The 18043-nt window shown below is 41.2% G+C and overlaps 1 protein-coding gene across 1 annotated transcript; it reads right to left on the bottom strand.

Moving 5' to 3' along the window:
- Positions 1 to 321: 321 nt before the first annotated feature.
- Positions 322 to 17853, bottom strand: RRAGD (Ras related GTP binding D). The gene is made up of 7 exons (XM_048049477.2): positions 17581 to 17853; positions 12160 to 12455; positions 11541 to 11740; positions 10404 to 10518; positions 4804 to 4946; positions 2968 to 3116; positions 322 to 1232 (listed from the first exon to the last, which is right to left on the bottom strand). Exons 1-7 carry the CDS (start codon positions 17744 to 17746, stop codon positions 1081 to 1083), a joined length of 1221 nt encoding a protein of 406 aa, XP_047905434.2. The 5' UTR covers positions 17747 to 17853; the 3' UTR covers positions 322 to 1080.
- Between the last annotated feature and the right edge of the window lie 190 nt (positions 17854 to 18043).

Raw genomic sequence — 18043 nt, 5'->3', positions numbered from 1 at the left:
GTATGACTGAGTAAAGCATAGCTCCCCTTACCCGTTTCTGGTGTACTGCAAGCTGCCTTCCATGCAAGTCAGGCTCTTCCCACTCCTAAGAGCAACACCTCCGGAACACACGTGCAATTGGTTTGCAGTGGGACTGGGGAAAAAAAGAGCTGTTCTTCCAACTAGGAACTGAATGGCAGGGTGGAAGGGAAATACACACAGATTCTTCACTGCACCAACTGCAGATGTGCAGGCTCTCAAAACAAGTTAGTAATGTAAATTCAACCTTTCAGATACACCACCCTCCTCCAAAGCCTTATAAAAATACCAGTGCAACATAGAGCCATTTTATAAAACAATTGTCTTTATAGAAAGGTATTTAACTGGTATATGCTGAGGTAAATAATATAAATAGACCCAGAGGGCATTACCAGTGTTATGGAGAACTCTATAGATGAAATTTGGCCAAAAACCTGTTTTATAAAAGCTAATATTTACCTACCAGTTATGATCCCTGGTAAGGTACTTATTGCTGTAATACTTCAAAATTATTCTTCAGATTATAAATCAAAAAAATATATGAAATTAGATCTGTATGAATGTTAGGTATTAGCTGTCACAAATTTTAAAAGGCATTGTACCAAGTTTTCTTAATTGTTTACTAACCAATTCGATTGTAGCAGGTAAATAAACTACAGCATACATTTTACCTGACGCCATGCATCAAAATCACCATAAAAACTAAGTTTATCAAAGTCCAACTCCACAAGGAAAACATGAAAAAGTGCAAATTATGTACCCAGTATTTCTGTCACAGCTGTTTTTTCTTAATATGGCATGAAAAAGGTTTACAGCATATATTAAGAAAATTCTTACAAGTGTTCACCTCAATGCTTATATATACAACATTTTGCTCAAAGTGCTCACTATATTAAAAAAACTGATTGGATAAAAATATTTAAACAGTGCTTTCTGAACATTCAGGGAAAATTCATATAATACATCAGTCCCACTGGTTTTCCTCTTCACTCAGTGCAATGAGATGCAGAAGTCACATCAACTTCACGAAAACTTGCTCGCCACAGTGCTACAAAACCTCAGTTACAGTGGCATTCTTGGTGTCCCATTGGGAGTGGGTCTCTTGTTTTTCTGAATGTGGCTTTGATGTTTTCGAGATCTTACTACTTTCATTCTTACTTCAAATACTTCTTGTATGGCTTTCCGAAAACAATGGAAATTGTAGTCTATTAATCCTACAGAGACAAAAATGTTTTCCATATTAATAAAGACATTTACACAAATTAAGCAATGACAGATTTGTTTATATTCTACGTTTACTGAAATACCGCACTCCTTTTTCTGGAAGTCATAATCTGGATTTTCTAGGCAATGTTTTCTATGCTAAGCAAAAGTACATTTGATAAATACAAGCAATTCAGTGAGCATTACAGTTCCATACTGTATCCTGTATTAAATACACATATTAGTCTTAAGAGCAGACTCAGAAGAAGTACCTTGGCAGATAAAGCTTTAACTTAAGAGCTTTGGGGAAGTGTTAAGCATACTACAATAAAAATTATTTCCCAAATTATGGTGTCATTTTGTAACTTTGTGTTACATAGTTACCGCGATAAAAACAAGTAGCACCTAGTAGTCAAAGGATTTTCTTTTGATAATGCATAGACTTTGAAATAGATACTCAATAGCTGTATTCCCAAATAGCAGCCAGTTATACTTCATTTTACGCTGTAATTGAAAAATAACACAATAGCCACGTTGTTAGATTATATACATACATCCATAATAGGCAGTTAATACTACCGTGTGAGTGGGTTGAACGTGATCCCACAGAAAAGCTGTAAAGCCATATCGGTAGTCACTCAGAAGACTTACTGGGTGCTACAAAATGTCTAATACAGTAATACAGTTTTAGAACTTTGGTACTGAGCTTATGACCTCATACAAGCTAATTGCCTTCTTAATTAAGCTTTCTTAACTCAAATACCGTAGTGTTTTCCACCTTAATTTCCTTAACAGATGATACATATTTGAAATGGTTTAAATCCACCATGTTACACTGATTTTTCCAGGAGTTGTTTTCCCTGTCCCTTAAGTTCAGACAAAATATTATGTGGAAGTTTCCAGACACCAAAGTTAGTCTGCATTATAATACTACGACTATACTGTTAAGGAGTACTGACTACTGCATGAAGTGTCCCAAACTATGTAGATAAAACAATCTGACAACTGTGGACAAAGCCTAACGAGTGTTCGCTCATCAAGGTGTCTTTTCTGAAACAGCTTTGTTAGCGGGTATGCTAAAGTAACATTTCTAGCCAAAATGATGGGTCATTCTTCCGCTGTTCAGTTTCAGTCTGAGGACATTTGACAAAGGCCAGTAACTCAGTGAATACCACGACAGTCAGAAGAGTGATAATGAACTAAGCGTTCAGTATTGACCTTGACCAGGGTCAGATCAATATAACCAAGAAACCTTACACACTTTAACTGCAAAATATGAAATAGAAAAGTATGAAACATGCTTCCCAAATATGCTGCTTTTTGAAAGCCTCCTTTCAAGGAAAAGCAAGAACATATTTCTATCAGCCAGTTTCAGTAAAGTTCCCTTGGTTATGGCACTCAAGCTGTTCCAAATGCATATGCTGGTACCGACAGGTACAAAGCAATGTTGGCCAAGATAAATTGACACATTCTACTGTTGCAGATGGAAGCTTTATTGCACTGGATGTAAACTGTATGCTTTCATACTAGAAAACTGTCAAATACATTTATGATTTCATCTTATCTTAATGCCAGCACAAATACCTCATGCTTTTAAACACGTTATGTAAGCTCTATCAAGTTGTACTTACCTTCAATATTTGCCATACAGCTGGAGACTTTATCAGCTAGTGACAATCACACAGTTATTTATTAATTCATTAATATAAGGTAAATGCAACGCAATATCAGAAAAGGGAAGAATACCTTTTCTCTCGAAGCTTTCTTCTCTGACAAAGCAAACAAGAGCAAGGAATTTTGTCACCTCTTTTAAATAAAGGACAGTTGTATTGTTAAGTTTTATGATTGCCATTGATTCTTTGTCATAAGGAGTTCCAGTGCCATCATCTTTAAGCCTAAAGAGCAATATTCAAACAAACAAACAAGATACGACACCAGGTGTATTAACAGAAGTATTTCCATATTGGTTCTTTCACCCAGCAATCTCAAACTTTAAAACATTTTCATTTTAATCTTTCAGGGAAACTTTTTTAAGCCACACACTATGTAAACACTATGTAAATGACGTAGACACAGAGATTAAATAATTTATCCAAATACACACCAGATCTTAGATCTGGGGCTAGAAATCAGATTGATAGCCAAGTATCTGAACTGGAGCACTATTTTTTGCAAACCATTTACTACAAGGCTGTCTGTTTTCTTTTAATCACTGCACTGCATTACAACTTCATCTAAAACACGTGAACCACTAAATCTGTGCTGATAATTCCAAATTCAACAACCTTGCTTAAGTAGTGGCAGCTGACAGATAATTTAAGCCACCATGAGACCTTCCTCATGAGACACGTTGGCTTTTGCAGCATCATATCATGAAGAGATTTCTCTTTCGCAGATGATGCCTCATGATGATCACTGTATTAGCTTTGGACCTTTTAATTTTACCTTCGTTCCTGAATGCACATACAGATCTTCTTAAACGGGAAGTTATCATCAGTCTCCCAGAATAACTACCATTAATAATATATTAAAATAGCAAAATCCACAGATGCTCCAGGAATGCAAGACAAGAAATTAATTCTAATGTCCTATCTTCAGTCTATGCCTAAAACACATGACAAACAGATTTCTGGTGGCAAATGCTACATGATCACACAAAGTCAGTGGCAGCGAGACATTTTGGGATTAGAATGCCCCCCAGGTGATGTTGTGCAGATAATAATTAAATGCAATGGTTTGAACTACACAGCTGTATTTTTATCTGTACAAAAATAAAAAAGCTACAGAATCAGAATCCTTTACTGCACACCTCTCGAAAGCACAAGTTCTTGTACAGTTACTGAAGTGACCAAATCCAATACTTGAAAGATACAGTAGAATACACAACTTAAAAGATTTTACAGAGGTATTCGACAATTTGTTATTCTTTTGAAGTTCTAATGTTTACAGTGCACCTCCACCAGCATTCTCCCTCATACTTTCTCTAAGACTGCAAGAAAAAAAAAAATGGTAGGAACTCCAGGCTACCAAGGACTATCACACTCTTATAAGTATACTGCGGTTTAGCCTCCTAGTAATGCACTAATTCTTAGCATGCCCCCGCCTGTCTCAGGAATAGCTGGCATTGCACTGGAGCAAGCCATAAGCACCAATATAACTTCCAAAGAGAGGAGCAAGCTACTCCAGGAGTTCTCCAGTTGCTAAAAGATAAAGAGGGGATGCTGAAAAATACTAATGTAATGCAGGGAAGATAGGGCAAACAGAGAACTGAAGGAGGAGTGAAGCAGCTCTCTGCAGCCAGTAGAGGCCACTAGCTATTAAAGTAAACAAAACTACTTGCCACTCCTTCCTACAAATAAAATACATAGAAAGAGGAAGATCCTCACATGAGAGGCTGGGCAGGGAACAGTTTGTTGCTGGCAGTTGATCTGTACCTCAGAGGCCTGCCGTTTCCTCCTTCTCCCCTGCCCTGATAAATTACTCCTTCTCATTATTGTTTATACCCACATCATTCTAATTTTGAGATCATTCAGATTCTAGGTACACAGCTCTATCTATGAAAGACATTAACAATTTACTTACCCATATATACAAGAAATGTCAATCACAACATCTATCATATCACAGCAGAGCTCGTAGGTTTGCATATCCACTGGAGTACTATCCGTTGCAATGTAGATCTTACTGACTACATCAAATAGAAATGCTTTTTCAATCCCAGAATTCTATTAAAAAAAGAAAAAGAAAATGGAAACCATGTCTACAAATTACTACCAAGCTTTTTTTGTTCCCCTACTTGCCTACTGTACAAAAAGTTAGGCTGAGTAAGTGGGAGTTAATTTGCAATCAAGCTCATTTTCAAAGAACTTTATAGCACTGAAGTATTTGTAGCAAGCTGTGATGGCTAAAGATCTTTCAATGTTTCTGCCTCTGAGCCAAGTCAGACTCCCCAGCTTCCTCTCTGGAAAGCATCTGGATAAATTACATTTATTTTCAGTGGAAAATGCGAGAAAATTCCAAGATCAAGATTTTGGCTTCTTGTTTCTGACTGTGACAACGGACATAAAAAGAAAACTGAATGCGTAAGCTGATGGAAACGATGAAAAGAAAAAGTTGAGGACAAAGAAGGCAGTAGGAATCTGGAACTAATTTCTCAAAGAAAATGAGAAACTGTCTCATCAGGGCCTGTAGCTGTTCTACTGCCATTTTCCTTAGAACATCTTCTAGGATCATAGGAGAAAGACCAGTATTTTGACAGTGCTCTTTCATTTTTCATATAGAACTGGTGCTAAAGTTATGTTTATAATGCCAAGGCTTGCTAGTACTACAACATCTCCTGTCATCCTGCCGAGTTGATCAAGACTCTCTCCATGCTGAAGTTGTATCATATTTGCAGCTCTCAGAGGCTAGGCAGGAATGCTAGCTCAGTTAGCTCTTTGTGTAGATAGGGTAAATTATCATAAACCTGTTTCCTGGAGGGGGAAAAAAAAAAGGAAAACGGGTACTGTCTAACTGAAAACCGCAGCTTTGCCTGCTGGTATCAAGGGTTTGCACCTGCACAGTTGTCCCAGGATGAACACAAAGGACAACTTCCCAGTATTGCTGAAGCTTAAGCTGACAAACACGCTTCACAATCCAAATACACAGGAAAGGAATCAACTCTCTCCCATCGAACAATATTTTTTCCCATATATGGGCTTCCCTTTCAGTATGGTTTAGGACTATTGCCATAGCAGTTTTGCGACTGTCAAAAACACTCTGAAAAGCCATAACAAGTTTTAGTAGTTACAGTTTCCTTTGTAGTTACAGAAATTTTCTTTTCCTTATTCTTTCTTTTCTAAGTGAACCATTTAACACTTAATTAAGAGACTAAAAAGTAACCCTCGCACTTTCCAATTCCCCTGAAATAAGCAGAAAGATTCCAACCCTTGGTATGCTATTGTACATTGGTCAGCAATACTTTGGATGTTTTCATTTTAAAGGAGTTTAATTCTTCCACTGCTGGGCACACAACTAAGGTTGGAAATACCCATCAATAAATCAATAACGGTACCAGAGATTAAATTCTTGCATTTCATTATGGAAAAGGACTTCATGTATAGCCCATTTCTGTAACTGATTAATAAAAAAAAAAAAAAAATCAAGACAAAGCATACCCTCTGGATACCTTATGTCCGGGAGCTGAAGCACACAATGTACAAGGAGACTCCCAGAGAACTGGGTTATTCACCCTGAGGAAGAGAAGGCTCACTGCTATCTACAAATACCTAACAGGAGGGTGTGTGGAAGACAGCCAATCTCTTCTCCAAGCTATGGTGTCAAAGGACAAGAAGCAAAAGAGCTGAATTCTGACTTGATACAAGAAAAAAAAGTTTTTTGGCATGAGTGAGCATCAAGCTCTAGAAGCATGACAGCCTGAGAGGTTGTAGAGTTTCCATCCTTGGACGTAAGGATGGAAAAAAAAAAAAAAAGAGCTGAACAGGACCGAGCCATATTCAACCTGCTCTAAGTAGCTTGGCTCTCAGCAGGAGCTGACCTCTAAAGATCCCTCTCAGCTTACATGGCTCTATGAGCCTATGTTCTTTGAGCACAAAGAACAAAAATATACGTATATTTATTTTGGTTATTCCAGCCACATGCAATAGCTATGCAATTTTAGTTTTTAAACAATATACAAAAATCTGACAGCACTTCACGTATTTCTATAGATGCTGTCAAATACGATTAATCACCAGATTTACCTGTAAATATCATATGAATATACAGCTGTAATTCATTGCCAGAATACACATTTAAAAAGAACATATTTAAAAAATAAATATTTAAAATTTTAGACAAAAAAGGTTGGAACTTGAGCCCTGTATTGTCATTCACGAGGAGTCAAATATAAGATGTATTATGTAAAGAGAAACACAGTGATAAATTCAGCTGTACAGGTAAGATGTACCTTGGAATATTAAGATGTCAGTGATGATATTGTAGCATTTAACAATGAGAAGTGGCATACCCATCTCAGAGCTCTAGCAGCTGCAGCTTGCGTGTACTTGCAGTGACAGTTTGAAAGGTTTCCATCTTGAGAAGTCTGCCATGCCAGCAGTTGCACGTGCTGGTAGGGCACAGCTTGGCATCCTAACTTAAACCACTATTGTCTTCAGCTGAAACTAATACATTATGGGGGGATTTGCTGTGAAACTGGCACGCATTTGCCTCTGTCAAACTCTGTATGGTGACAGAAACCTCTGTGAAAGGGTAGGATGGGCTGGCAGTATTAGTGACCACTAAACTGTACCCACATGACCTCACTGATTTCATTTGTCAGGGTTTATATTTCGCCTTTAACTACAAAAGCAAAGAATTTGCCAGAATGTTTGTGACGAAATTTCTCAAGAAAAAAAATACCAGTACAAACAGTGATTATGAAGCCATAAGAAGTCAGGAAACACTGAATTTAAAAACAAAAAAAAACACTATTCAAAGAGACATATCATTAACAATCAGTTAGGGAAAACAACAGTATGAAAGCAACTGTTAGGTTAGGTAAGCAAGCCTATCCTTTTCCTTCTTTGGCCCTAAAATGTAGTTTTGAAATGAACTTGAGGATATCACTAGTCATTTATAGGTAGAAATGAATGACAGTTGAACAGGTTTTGCGGGAAACAGAAGATTTAGTGTACTATAGCTTAATTTACAGATTATAAAATTTAAACTGTTAAAGTATACTTAAATTGTAAAGTATACTTAATTTTATATATATATATTATATTATAATTGCAAAGTATACTTAATTTTATATTTACTGTGATAGTTTACTGTTTTTAACAGCAATTAAGAAGAAAAATCTGCATTCCCATGTCACACAACTTGACTGCTTGCTAGGGCTGTAGTAATAAAAAAAATATAAAAACAGACATCCCTCTATAAGAAGCTGGTAGAGCGTTAGTCAGCCAAGATTTACATGGGTTCTGAATGCCAAACCAACTATTACTTCACGCTTTACAGACAGTTAAGACAAAAAAATGTAGAGGCAGTATTAGCATGCTGATGGATGCTCAAATACATAAGCTGTACAAGCTAACCCACTGTGCCACTATAAAAGTTGTGTAAAAACCCGAGGTGAACTCAGGGGTGATCGTAGATCTATTTCTGTAATCGCCAGCTTTTGTGTTGGAAGTGTTCATGGCATAAACGAAAGTACATCCTCATGAATATTGTGCTACAACTCGCACAGGAACACCAACGCACCCACGCTTTGATACCCAACACATTGGCTTCCTAAGGCAAGGCAAGATCAAAATCTGTGTCAAGATTCCTAACCTGACTTGTTGTCATTAAGTTGCTAAAGTAAAGAGGCGCCCACTAATTCTACGCTGGAGAATGATGTTTAGTCTTCCTGTGGCTGCAACAGAGTCATTCCAAGTCTCCTGTCTACAGATACAACATGCTCTTAAAAACAGAAAGCAAGCACACTGAGGACACAGTGATGCAGCTACGTCTTGCTCTACACCACTAACAAACTGGATTATGCTCTATTTGGAGCATACAAAAACAGTCTGAGACTCTTGCCCTTACTGTGTAAGGGAAATATCTCTCTCAGGAGCACTTCTCTGAACTTCCCATTCATTTGAAAGAGCGGTTCCTCCTTACCAATTACATCTGATATTCTACGTGTTATGGGACCTTCCTCATGGGTGTCCCAGACCCACAAGCAACTATCATCATCCAGAAAACTGCTCGTGCCCAATTCATGTAGTGGTTTGGTACAAACTCTTCACCAGCTCCAAACAGTGAGGAGACCCCATAAAGATATCAGACTCACAGTACAAGTGACTGGGGTGGCTCTGGCACCAGGATGATTATCATTCAGCCAGCCTCCTCATTAATACTGTGCAGCATATTCGCAATAATATTGAATTGCTCCAGAGCTAGAAGCATCATCCTTTCATTATTTTTCTATCCTAAGTGGAGTTCAGGGCTGGACGATAAATGGCATACAGTCCAGCCATTTTGGTGGAAACAGATCTTTGTAATAAAACCTTCATTATGAAATGTCATCACTGATTGCCTAATAGTAAGAGAATAAGCTTTGGAAAGACATTCCTAGCTCCCCCATTTCAGCAACACATCCAACCTCCCTCTCCCTCAATTCTCACACCCCACACTGAGAAACTGTGAAGTCTAATTTTATCTTGCAGGCTGTTGAATGATATTAAGTAAGTTTCATTACTTCAGAATCACAAAAAGGGAAAACAAAATGCCTCGCTTGGCAATTGAAGTTTGACAAATTAATGCCAGATGCAAGGTGCAAAATTATAATGCTGTGAGAAGAAAGGGTGCAGTTTTTTGGAGCTGAATCAATGACCACCAGAAGAAGTTCCCCCTTTTCATAAACTACTGACTGTGTTTGCCTTTGCTCATGGCCACGAGTCCCCACCTCTTATCTTGTGCCAAAACAAGAGCATGTTGAACTCCTCCATTAACTGCTTTTGACTAAGTTAAGCCATCAGAAGAACTGGACCGTCTTCTACTGCGCGAGCATGTGTCATAGCGATTCCCCAAGGGAATAGGCATGTGTCACAACCAGCACAAAGAGGTAAAGGGAGCACACAGCCAGGAACAGTGGAACAAGCAATTACCTCCACAGTGATAACAAGCCATTACACAAAGCTCCCTAACTGACCTTGGGAGTAACTGTGGAAGCTGTGAAAGCTGTGATGGCCTCTACCTCTAAAAATGTTAAGGTGAAAAGATTTTCTTAAGAGAGGTAAACTTCAATGCAAAGTAGAATTAATTCTAGGAAGTACTATAGACAGCTCTACGTAAGAGGTCCGACTAGATGATGCTCATTTAAGAATTTATCTGCACAAATTTCAAGTGTTACTTAAACAACGCATGCAGCACAGACCTTTGCAACATTCACATGGATATATGAGCAGAAAAGTGACAGCTGCTAACCCACTGTCATTTTCACTCAGGAAATACTGAGTCTCAGCAGCTCAGCAACACCGTCAGACAAACAGGGAGGTGAGGCCTAGCTGCAGGTGGGTGCCTTTCAACTAAGCTCTGATAATTTCTCTGAAAGCTCACATTGTTCACAATCTCTCAGAAGGCAGTGAACAAAACAGCTGAACATGCAATGTTGGACATAGCTAGGTCTACAGACAAAGTATGTAACAAGTACTTACTGAAATAAAGATGTTAAGCAGATTTTCCAGTGTTGGGAGCTGTGGAATCAGTTTCTGTACCACTTTGCTAAATGCTTCAAATATAGAATGATCATATATGCTTGTCAGATAAAAGCTGGAAAAAAACGTCACCACATTTTCCTTTTAGCCACATACTGTGAACATGATGTACCTTTCATACTACGAGTGAAATGAAATATTGTCAAACAGCAAGTGCCTACAATTACACAATTACCCCTTGTGATCAAAAGTCACGTGTTATGATTGAAGCACAGGACTTCATACACAAACTAAATTCTCAGGATTATGCTTGGCATGGGTCTACATGTCTCTACACAAAAAAAAATAGACACTGCAAATTAGCACTTGATGTAGAACTTCATGATGCAACTCCCACCTTGGTAACCTTCGGAAAATATTTTTCAAATTGCAGGAGAGGAGCATTACTGAACAAGTCTGTTGTGACTCACTTTTTGAAAGCTGTGGACCAATTTAACAATGCAACAACACAGTCAATTTTTTATGAGCGCATGAGTTGGCATGTTAACGAAACAGGTCTCTCTGCTTACATGTATATTTTTACTTGGCTTTAAGGGCTAAGGATGACACGAAAGCTTCATGTTGCCTAGTATCCCAGTCTGCATTAGTCCCTTGTTTTTAATTACTTGCTACAATAATCTGCTTTATCACCAGACATAAGGCAAAGAGAGAACACCTGTTTTCCCAAGTGGCTCTGAGAAAGCCGAAGCAGTGAGCACTAGTGGTCGGGAGGGGACTGCGAGGCAGAGGAGGGGTTTTGAAGGAGACAAAAGCGATGTAGACAGCATATACACTACTGCCTGGTTCCACTGCCCATGCTTCTTACTTCAAGACAGCAGCTACAGCAAAAATACTGGTAGGACTTTGGCATATTTGTTGTGCTTTTAAGCACTTCCCCTCCTTATCTTGCCCTCCAAGACAGCACTCAGAAATAAAACACTTTGTTTGGCTCAGGTCAGATACAGTATCTGTGACTAATTTTTTCCTTCATATGTCAAAACCTTGTTGCCTACTACTTCAAGAGAATGCAAAATAGTAACTTGTTAAATAAACTGCTCTTAGTCAACTTCAGATTCTTTGTACAGCAGCTTTTCTCACCTGAGGTGAATTTTCTCCAATCCAGCATCTGCAAGGTCATCGTTTGCCCTCTGGTGAATATCTCTTTGCGTTTCAATCTTATGATCGTCAGATAAACCATCCACTTTATGGATAAAGATTTCAAAGTTGATGTCTGGATTCACTTTATAGGCTCTGGTCACAGTAAGATGCAGTCGAGCTAATGCTTCCATGTAATCATCCTAATGAAGGGAAAATAAACACTGTAGGAAAGTTCTTTAAAACAACTTAAATTTTACAATAATTGCTTTTACATAATGCTACAGCTCAGCAACAAGTATTTTATTTCTTATGATAGATGGCAGCCTATATCTAGCAAGTGCACCAATCTCACGCTGTCAGCGTTTGGGAGTCTGAACAAGAACCTTCAAATGCTAAAGCAAACTAGCTAACTGTTTCAAACATCTTGCAAAGGGAGACAGACTTAAAAATAACCTAGCAGCTTTTCAAGTTTTAACAACTTTTTTTTTTTAATGCGTGTTTGTAACCGTAAGTTATTTATTTCCTTTGAAAAAACCTCTATGTTCCAATCTACCTGCCTGTTGCTCAAGGACAAAAAGACAAAAGTAGTTTAAATGCACTCCCCTCTTTTTCTTTTTACCTGAGAGTCAATAACAAATATCAGTGCTCCAGTGCCTCTGAAAATCATCTCATAGTCAAACGTAGGGTCAAAGAAGTCAATTTGCCCAGGAAAATCCCATATCTGAAAGTTGACGAAGGAGCTGTTGGACACATCCTCTCTGCAAATCTTGTTTGTGCTCTCCAGGAAGAGGGTCTCATTCGGTGACATTTTGTGAAAGACAACTTTCTGAATGGAAGACTTCCCACTTCTTCTCAAGCCCATGAGCAGGATTCTTGGCTTAACTTCAGTACTGAAGGGATCGTTGAAATCCAAAACTGAATAAAATCATACAAGAAGAAGAGTAATATATTATAACAACATAATCAGTGACTGCCAGACAACATGTATTTGACATTTACTTTTGTAACATTTTTATTTGGATTTATGCAAGCATTACCCATTTTTAAACTTCGGGAGTGGCCTTACAGACATCTTAACTTGGATTCTTTGCTCCTCAGTATACACCACCATAAAACCTACTTCTCACCTGTAACAGAGACTGCAGAAGGTATGATAGCTCAGTTTCTATTGAAAAAGAATATCCTTTCTAGCTATCCTTGTCAACTGATAGCTAGATCATGAAAGCAAGGAGTGAGTTTTAGTTATGCTTGTGTGACTTCAAAAAGCTACGTGAAGGCTTCTTTCCTTTAAAGAAAGAAAACACACATCCCAAGAGCTATAGGAAGAAGACAGCTCAGCAGGCATACATTTCCTCTGTGCTGGGACTTAAAAAAGCACCGAGCTCATTTCTAAGGTAAAGATTTCACCCACTGTTGAATAATTTGTGTTACAATCTATAAAATGCTGTTATCTGATAACTAAGTTTGCAGTGTATCCCTTGCCTATGCGCAAAACAAACGCTTGGGAACAAAGTGGTTCAGCTGTGCTACCCACCCTAATTTGGGACTGGTGTGACTAGAACCGAACATTTCCTAGTGCTGAGGCAGACTGAACGCAGTAGCTGTCAGGCAGGCCTTCTCCCACCTACCGCATAACAGACTATTCAACATACAATTACGCCGTGCCCCGAGTTATTTCTTTCTCTTCTTCTGCTTAGGTGAATTTCGACTTGCAGGAAAAGGGGCACACTTTTGTTCATACAAACGTCCTTCCTGCATTTGCCCTGCATACTTTACAGTGATCATCTTTACTCCAAGAGTACCAAAATCCAGAAGAAGCAGCACAGAACCAGCAACGTGAGGCTGCCAATATATCACGTAGCCCTGCGGACTGAAAAACGCAGAAAGCCTGAAAGAATCCTTTGACCTGGAGAACAGTTTACACCCACACATAGTTATCAAATCTGTTCTCACGTGTTGTTCAAGCCTCTCTCGCTGCTTTCAGAAAGACAGGCGCAGGATGTGCCCACCAGGAATGTCCGGAATCTTGTTTGTGTCCCTTTGGGCCTCCTGAGCGTTTGTTATCCAGGAACTGAGGCTCCACAATTGGCTCGCAGTGTGTGTACAACATGCCCCTGGCACCACCTGCTGGCTCATGAGCGGTCACGGCACTCAGCGTGAGCCCAGGGTACCCCAGCGACTGACAGAGAGCACAGGCAATTAGGACAGAGCTAATTATCTGTAAAATCCTGTGCATTTTAAATACATTTGAAAGGCCTTGCCAGGTCTTATCACTTACTGTGCTCTTGTCGGTTACCACCTATAAAGCACTGCCGGGCTGGAGCAGCGCACAGGCGAAACCCTTCAAGCAAAACAGCAGGACGTTGGTATCGCCGCCCGAAGCTTGTCCTCCTAACGCAGCAATGGACAGGTTCTGCTGATCCACAGGCGGCGACATTTAGGAAGTAATAAACCACAGACAACACACTGCTCTACTCTTCCTGTCAACCTCAACACTAATATCACCTTTCTGTGACTGCAAGAAGCATGTGCCTACAATAACTCACGCTTACAGAGGGATAATAATAGGGGTAAAAATAGGGCAATCTGACAGCGTTTTATGTTCTGCGGGGCACAGGCTTGTCAAGGAAGCAAACCAAAGGCACAGGATTTAACAGTTTCTTTCACCCCACTCTCTTCTTCACCACACAAATTCTCTACAGCTGCCAAAACCACAGCAAGTATTTCATTAATGTTCATATATCCATACATCCTGCAATTTGCACCTTGACCGTCAGAAAGGAAAATAATTTATTCAAAGCTTTACAAGAACTAGATTGAATAAAATTCTTTATAAAGGCATGTAAAAAAAAAAAAAAACAGCTTTTGGGTCGATGCTTTATTGCATGTTTCAAAGAATGAAGAAACTCCAATTTGCTCTGTCCACACCAGAACTTCCGAAGCCTAGTTCGCCATGGATTTGGACTCTGTTTCCCTTTCCTCTCGCCACCACAATAACACCAACTTCCCCTGTATGTCTTATGACACATCCTCCAAATAACAGATACGGCATGCTGTGGCCGACCTGCAGCTAAACACGTGCCGACTGGCTAGGCAGAACGCGCGTGTGCACCGGTCAGCCAAGGGCTGCCGCAGTGAACGTGTGCGTGTGCTCGCCTGTCTCTCTGAGGACGCTTTCGTTGGGGTCTCTCCTCTCTTCTGAGAGCCAGTTTTCATCAAACTTGCATGAACTTAATTATCTCTGAGGCTTCTTTCCTTCAAATTCTGGTGAAGGTGGTCAGCAGTTTCCAAAGTGCTGACAGGTCATGAGACAAGTAGAAGACAAGCTAGCGATAAATCATTCCCTTTCCTTTAAGGGATAAGCTAAAAACTCAAGTGTATCTAAAAAATACTTTAAATAACTTGGGGTTTTATATTGTTGCTGTATTAAATTTTTCCAGGCAGATACATTTTTATGGACCATAATCCTTACTAGAAAGGAACTGCTTTATCCTAAAACCATTGTAAAGAAGCAGAGTTGCAAGTGCAAACAGTTACTAGCAAGCAGAATGACTGCCATCTCTTCTGCTAGTAAGACTGTTACTTAGCCTTTGGAATTCTGCCAGCTGAAGACAGGGAAATGTAAATTAATATTATCCAAACCTGACTAGATAGCAGTGCTGCTGTAGCACTTTCCTTGGAGAGAGAGTTAAGAGATTACCTTATATGTAAAGGAATTGGATGATGCACTGCCTGCCCACATTCCTTCCCAGAGTGCATGACAACTCCTTCTTTAATTTGCCATAGAAATGCCAGTAGATGTAGCCTTGCAACTCCCCAGACTAGGTTACTGAGTGAGATTACAATGGGCGTAAGAGAAACACTAAACTATTCTCTATCCCATAATGGGTAAGATAATTTTCCATCTCATTAGATGAAACATTTCCTGCTTCATTCACTTTTGCACAGAATAAAATGTCATAAAATGGCAGTTTCTAACACTTACCAACAGCCCTTCACATTTCAACTTTTCTAAGCTGCCATAAAGAACAGAAGTCATGCTGGTTAGAGGCCAGAGCCTTTGAAGTATTCACAAATTAATTTTAACAAACCCCAAAGCACTTTCCCAACACAAAAGAACTGCAGTTACAGAAATTTGGTCAGGAATTGAGTGATGTCCTTGCTTACAGAGTGTAATTTGTGTGCATTGCAACACTCAGAAGAGCCCAGCTCTGAAAAACTGAGAGCTGCACGTAGCAGTCCCGACCTGTTTCACCATGACACAGAGTGTAAGTAATCCAACATCTCCTTCACATTATTCAAGACGTTCATTGATTTTTTTGGAAACCTGTCCCAAATTTCATATCAATTTCAATTACTTTTCAGAAGCCTGTGACTACCAGTGCTTCATAGCTGTGTGTGAAGGGGATGCCGTGGTGGAAGGTGTACTGTTAGATCTCACCAGTACCAACACTCTAGTTCTCAGCTCATCTGCTCAACCTATGCCAAACCAGAAGAAAAGTTTTTGCTCATTTTATCATCACAAGGTAATAAGCCTGAGTATAATTTCAACTCGTAGAGCTAATAATGATTTATGGTTGTGTTTTTTTTTCCCCCCACTAATGCAATTATGTTATTCTGAAGTTTTCACCCTTTCTGTATAGAGGAGAATGACCAGTCCCATACTTTCCACTCACTTACCTACAAGGCACGTTCACCTCATGGTATTTCCAGTGCTACTGTCTGCAGCTATGATGCTTACAGCACTTCAGCATACTGTTGAGACAGCAGCCTTACAAGATACATACACTGAACATCTTCAACACTAAGGATGGCCTGAGCCTAAGGAGTTAACAGAAAAAGCTTGTATGCAATCAACCAAGCTGTACAGCTACTGTGGGTTTATGGACATTGCAGAAATGCCTGGTGGAAGGAAATTCTTGCAGCCAAAGAAAAACTCAGAACCACAAGACCTGGCTCTACCCTGCCACAAGTGTGGCACTCAGCAAGGATATGACTTAAAGCTACTTCCTCAGACACTCCGCAAAGGTTTCCTTGCTTGCAAATATGTTTTAGTGGAGCATATCAAAAGGATGACTGGGCTTTACGTGAACCAAGCGCTTTAAGGTCTTTGAATACAACCCCATGTGTAAACTCAAAAGATGAAGCAGTCATTTCAGCTCGGGTCAGAGACAAGAAACCAGCACAAGGTGAGAGATGACCAGCACAAAGCTCTGAAATATCCAGCGTGCCCACAAGCACAAATTACATTTTTACTTTCAGGTCTGGCTTCTCCCTTCACTTTCAACAGCCACAGCATGGAAGCTGTCCTCCTTGCATTGCCCTTTCCATTACTCCTCTGAAAAGCCAGAGAAACGCTAAACTGTGAGGCTGTGACACTGAATTTGGGACTGTTCACTGTACAGACCTGGGAAGGGGTAGGATAGAAACTGGGAAAAGGAAAGCCCTGCAGCCTGGTGTTAGGCACAAAAAACCCTGATCCAAATCCCACGCTGCTCTTTTTTTTTCTTCTTTCTCCAGACTTTGGAGCTAAACAGAAGGCCAGGGGATCTGAAGGGTTAAAATAAGCCTTGTCTTAATCCTGGACGAGAAAGGTCCCTGCATGGACCGTCTTCTCCTGCTAGTCAGGATGCAAAGGGTTGTTTCCGTTAAGTATAATATTAATAGCGTTACTATGGAGAACCAACGCAATTTTTTAGCGATTTCATGAAGTTCCCGTGGAAAAATATCCAGTCAAACTCCTCCGGGCACAGCGCAGGGCTCACCTCCCTGCAGACAACGCCGCTAGCTCGGCAGCGGCCTCAGGGCAAGGGGGGGGGGGGGGCTTCCCCTCGGCGCTGCCCTGCCCTGCCCTGCCCCGGGAGCTCCTCCGGGAAGGGCCTGGCAGGGCTCAGCCGGCAGCCGGCGGCCCCGTGCCCGCCGAGTGACACCCGCAGCTGCGGGGCCGGCCGCTGCCTTTTATAGCCCGGTGCCCGGCCCGCCGCCAGGCCGCGGCCCGGCTCGGCTCGGCTCGGCCCGGCCCGGTCCCCGCCGCACTCACACGCCTCATCGCCGCCGCTCTCCGCGTCGCCGTCCGAGAAGGAGCCGGCCCCGTCGGCGTAGCCGGCCAAGCCCGCGATCTCCTCCTCCTCCTCCTCTTCCTCCTCGTCCCCCTCCTCCTCTTCCTCCTCCTCCTCCTCCGGCAGCTTCCTCGGCGCCTGGCTCATGCCGGCCGCGCTCCCGCCGCTCCCCCTCTGCCTGCGGGCGGCCTCGGGGCGGGGGGACCCAGGTGCGGCGCCGCCGCCGCCGCTCCCCTCCCGTCCCCTGCCGGCCCCCGCCCGCCGCTGGGCGGAGCGCGGCCCGACCCGCGTCACCTGACGGGCACGGCGGCGGCGCGGGCACGCGGCACTCGCGAACGCGCACGCGCGGCCCCGCCGCCGAGTCGCGCCTGAGTGGGAGGGCGGGCGCCGGTGGGTGGTGAGGCTCCTGGTCGTTACGGTCGGAAGAGACGTCCAACGTCCTCT

This window comes from Anser cygnoides, chromosome 3, assembly GCF_040182565.1.
Source record: "Anser cygnoides isolate HZ-2024a breed goose chromosome 3, Taihu_goose_T2T_genome, whole genome shotgun sequence".
NCBI lineage: Eukaryota > Metazoa > Chordata > Aves > Anseriformes > Anatidae > Anser > Anser cygnoides.
The sequence above is the reverse complement of the archived record's forward strand: the minus strand, read 5'-3'. Positions and strand labels throughout refer to the sequence as shown.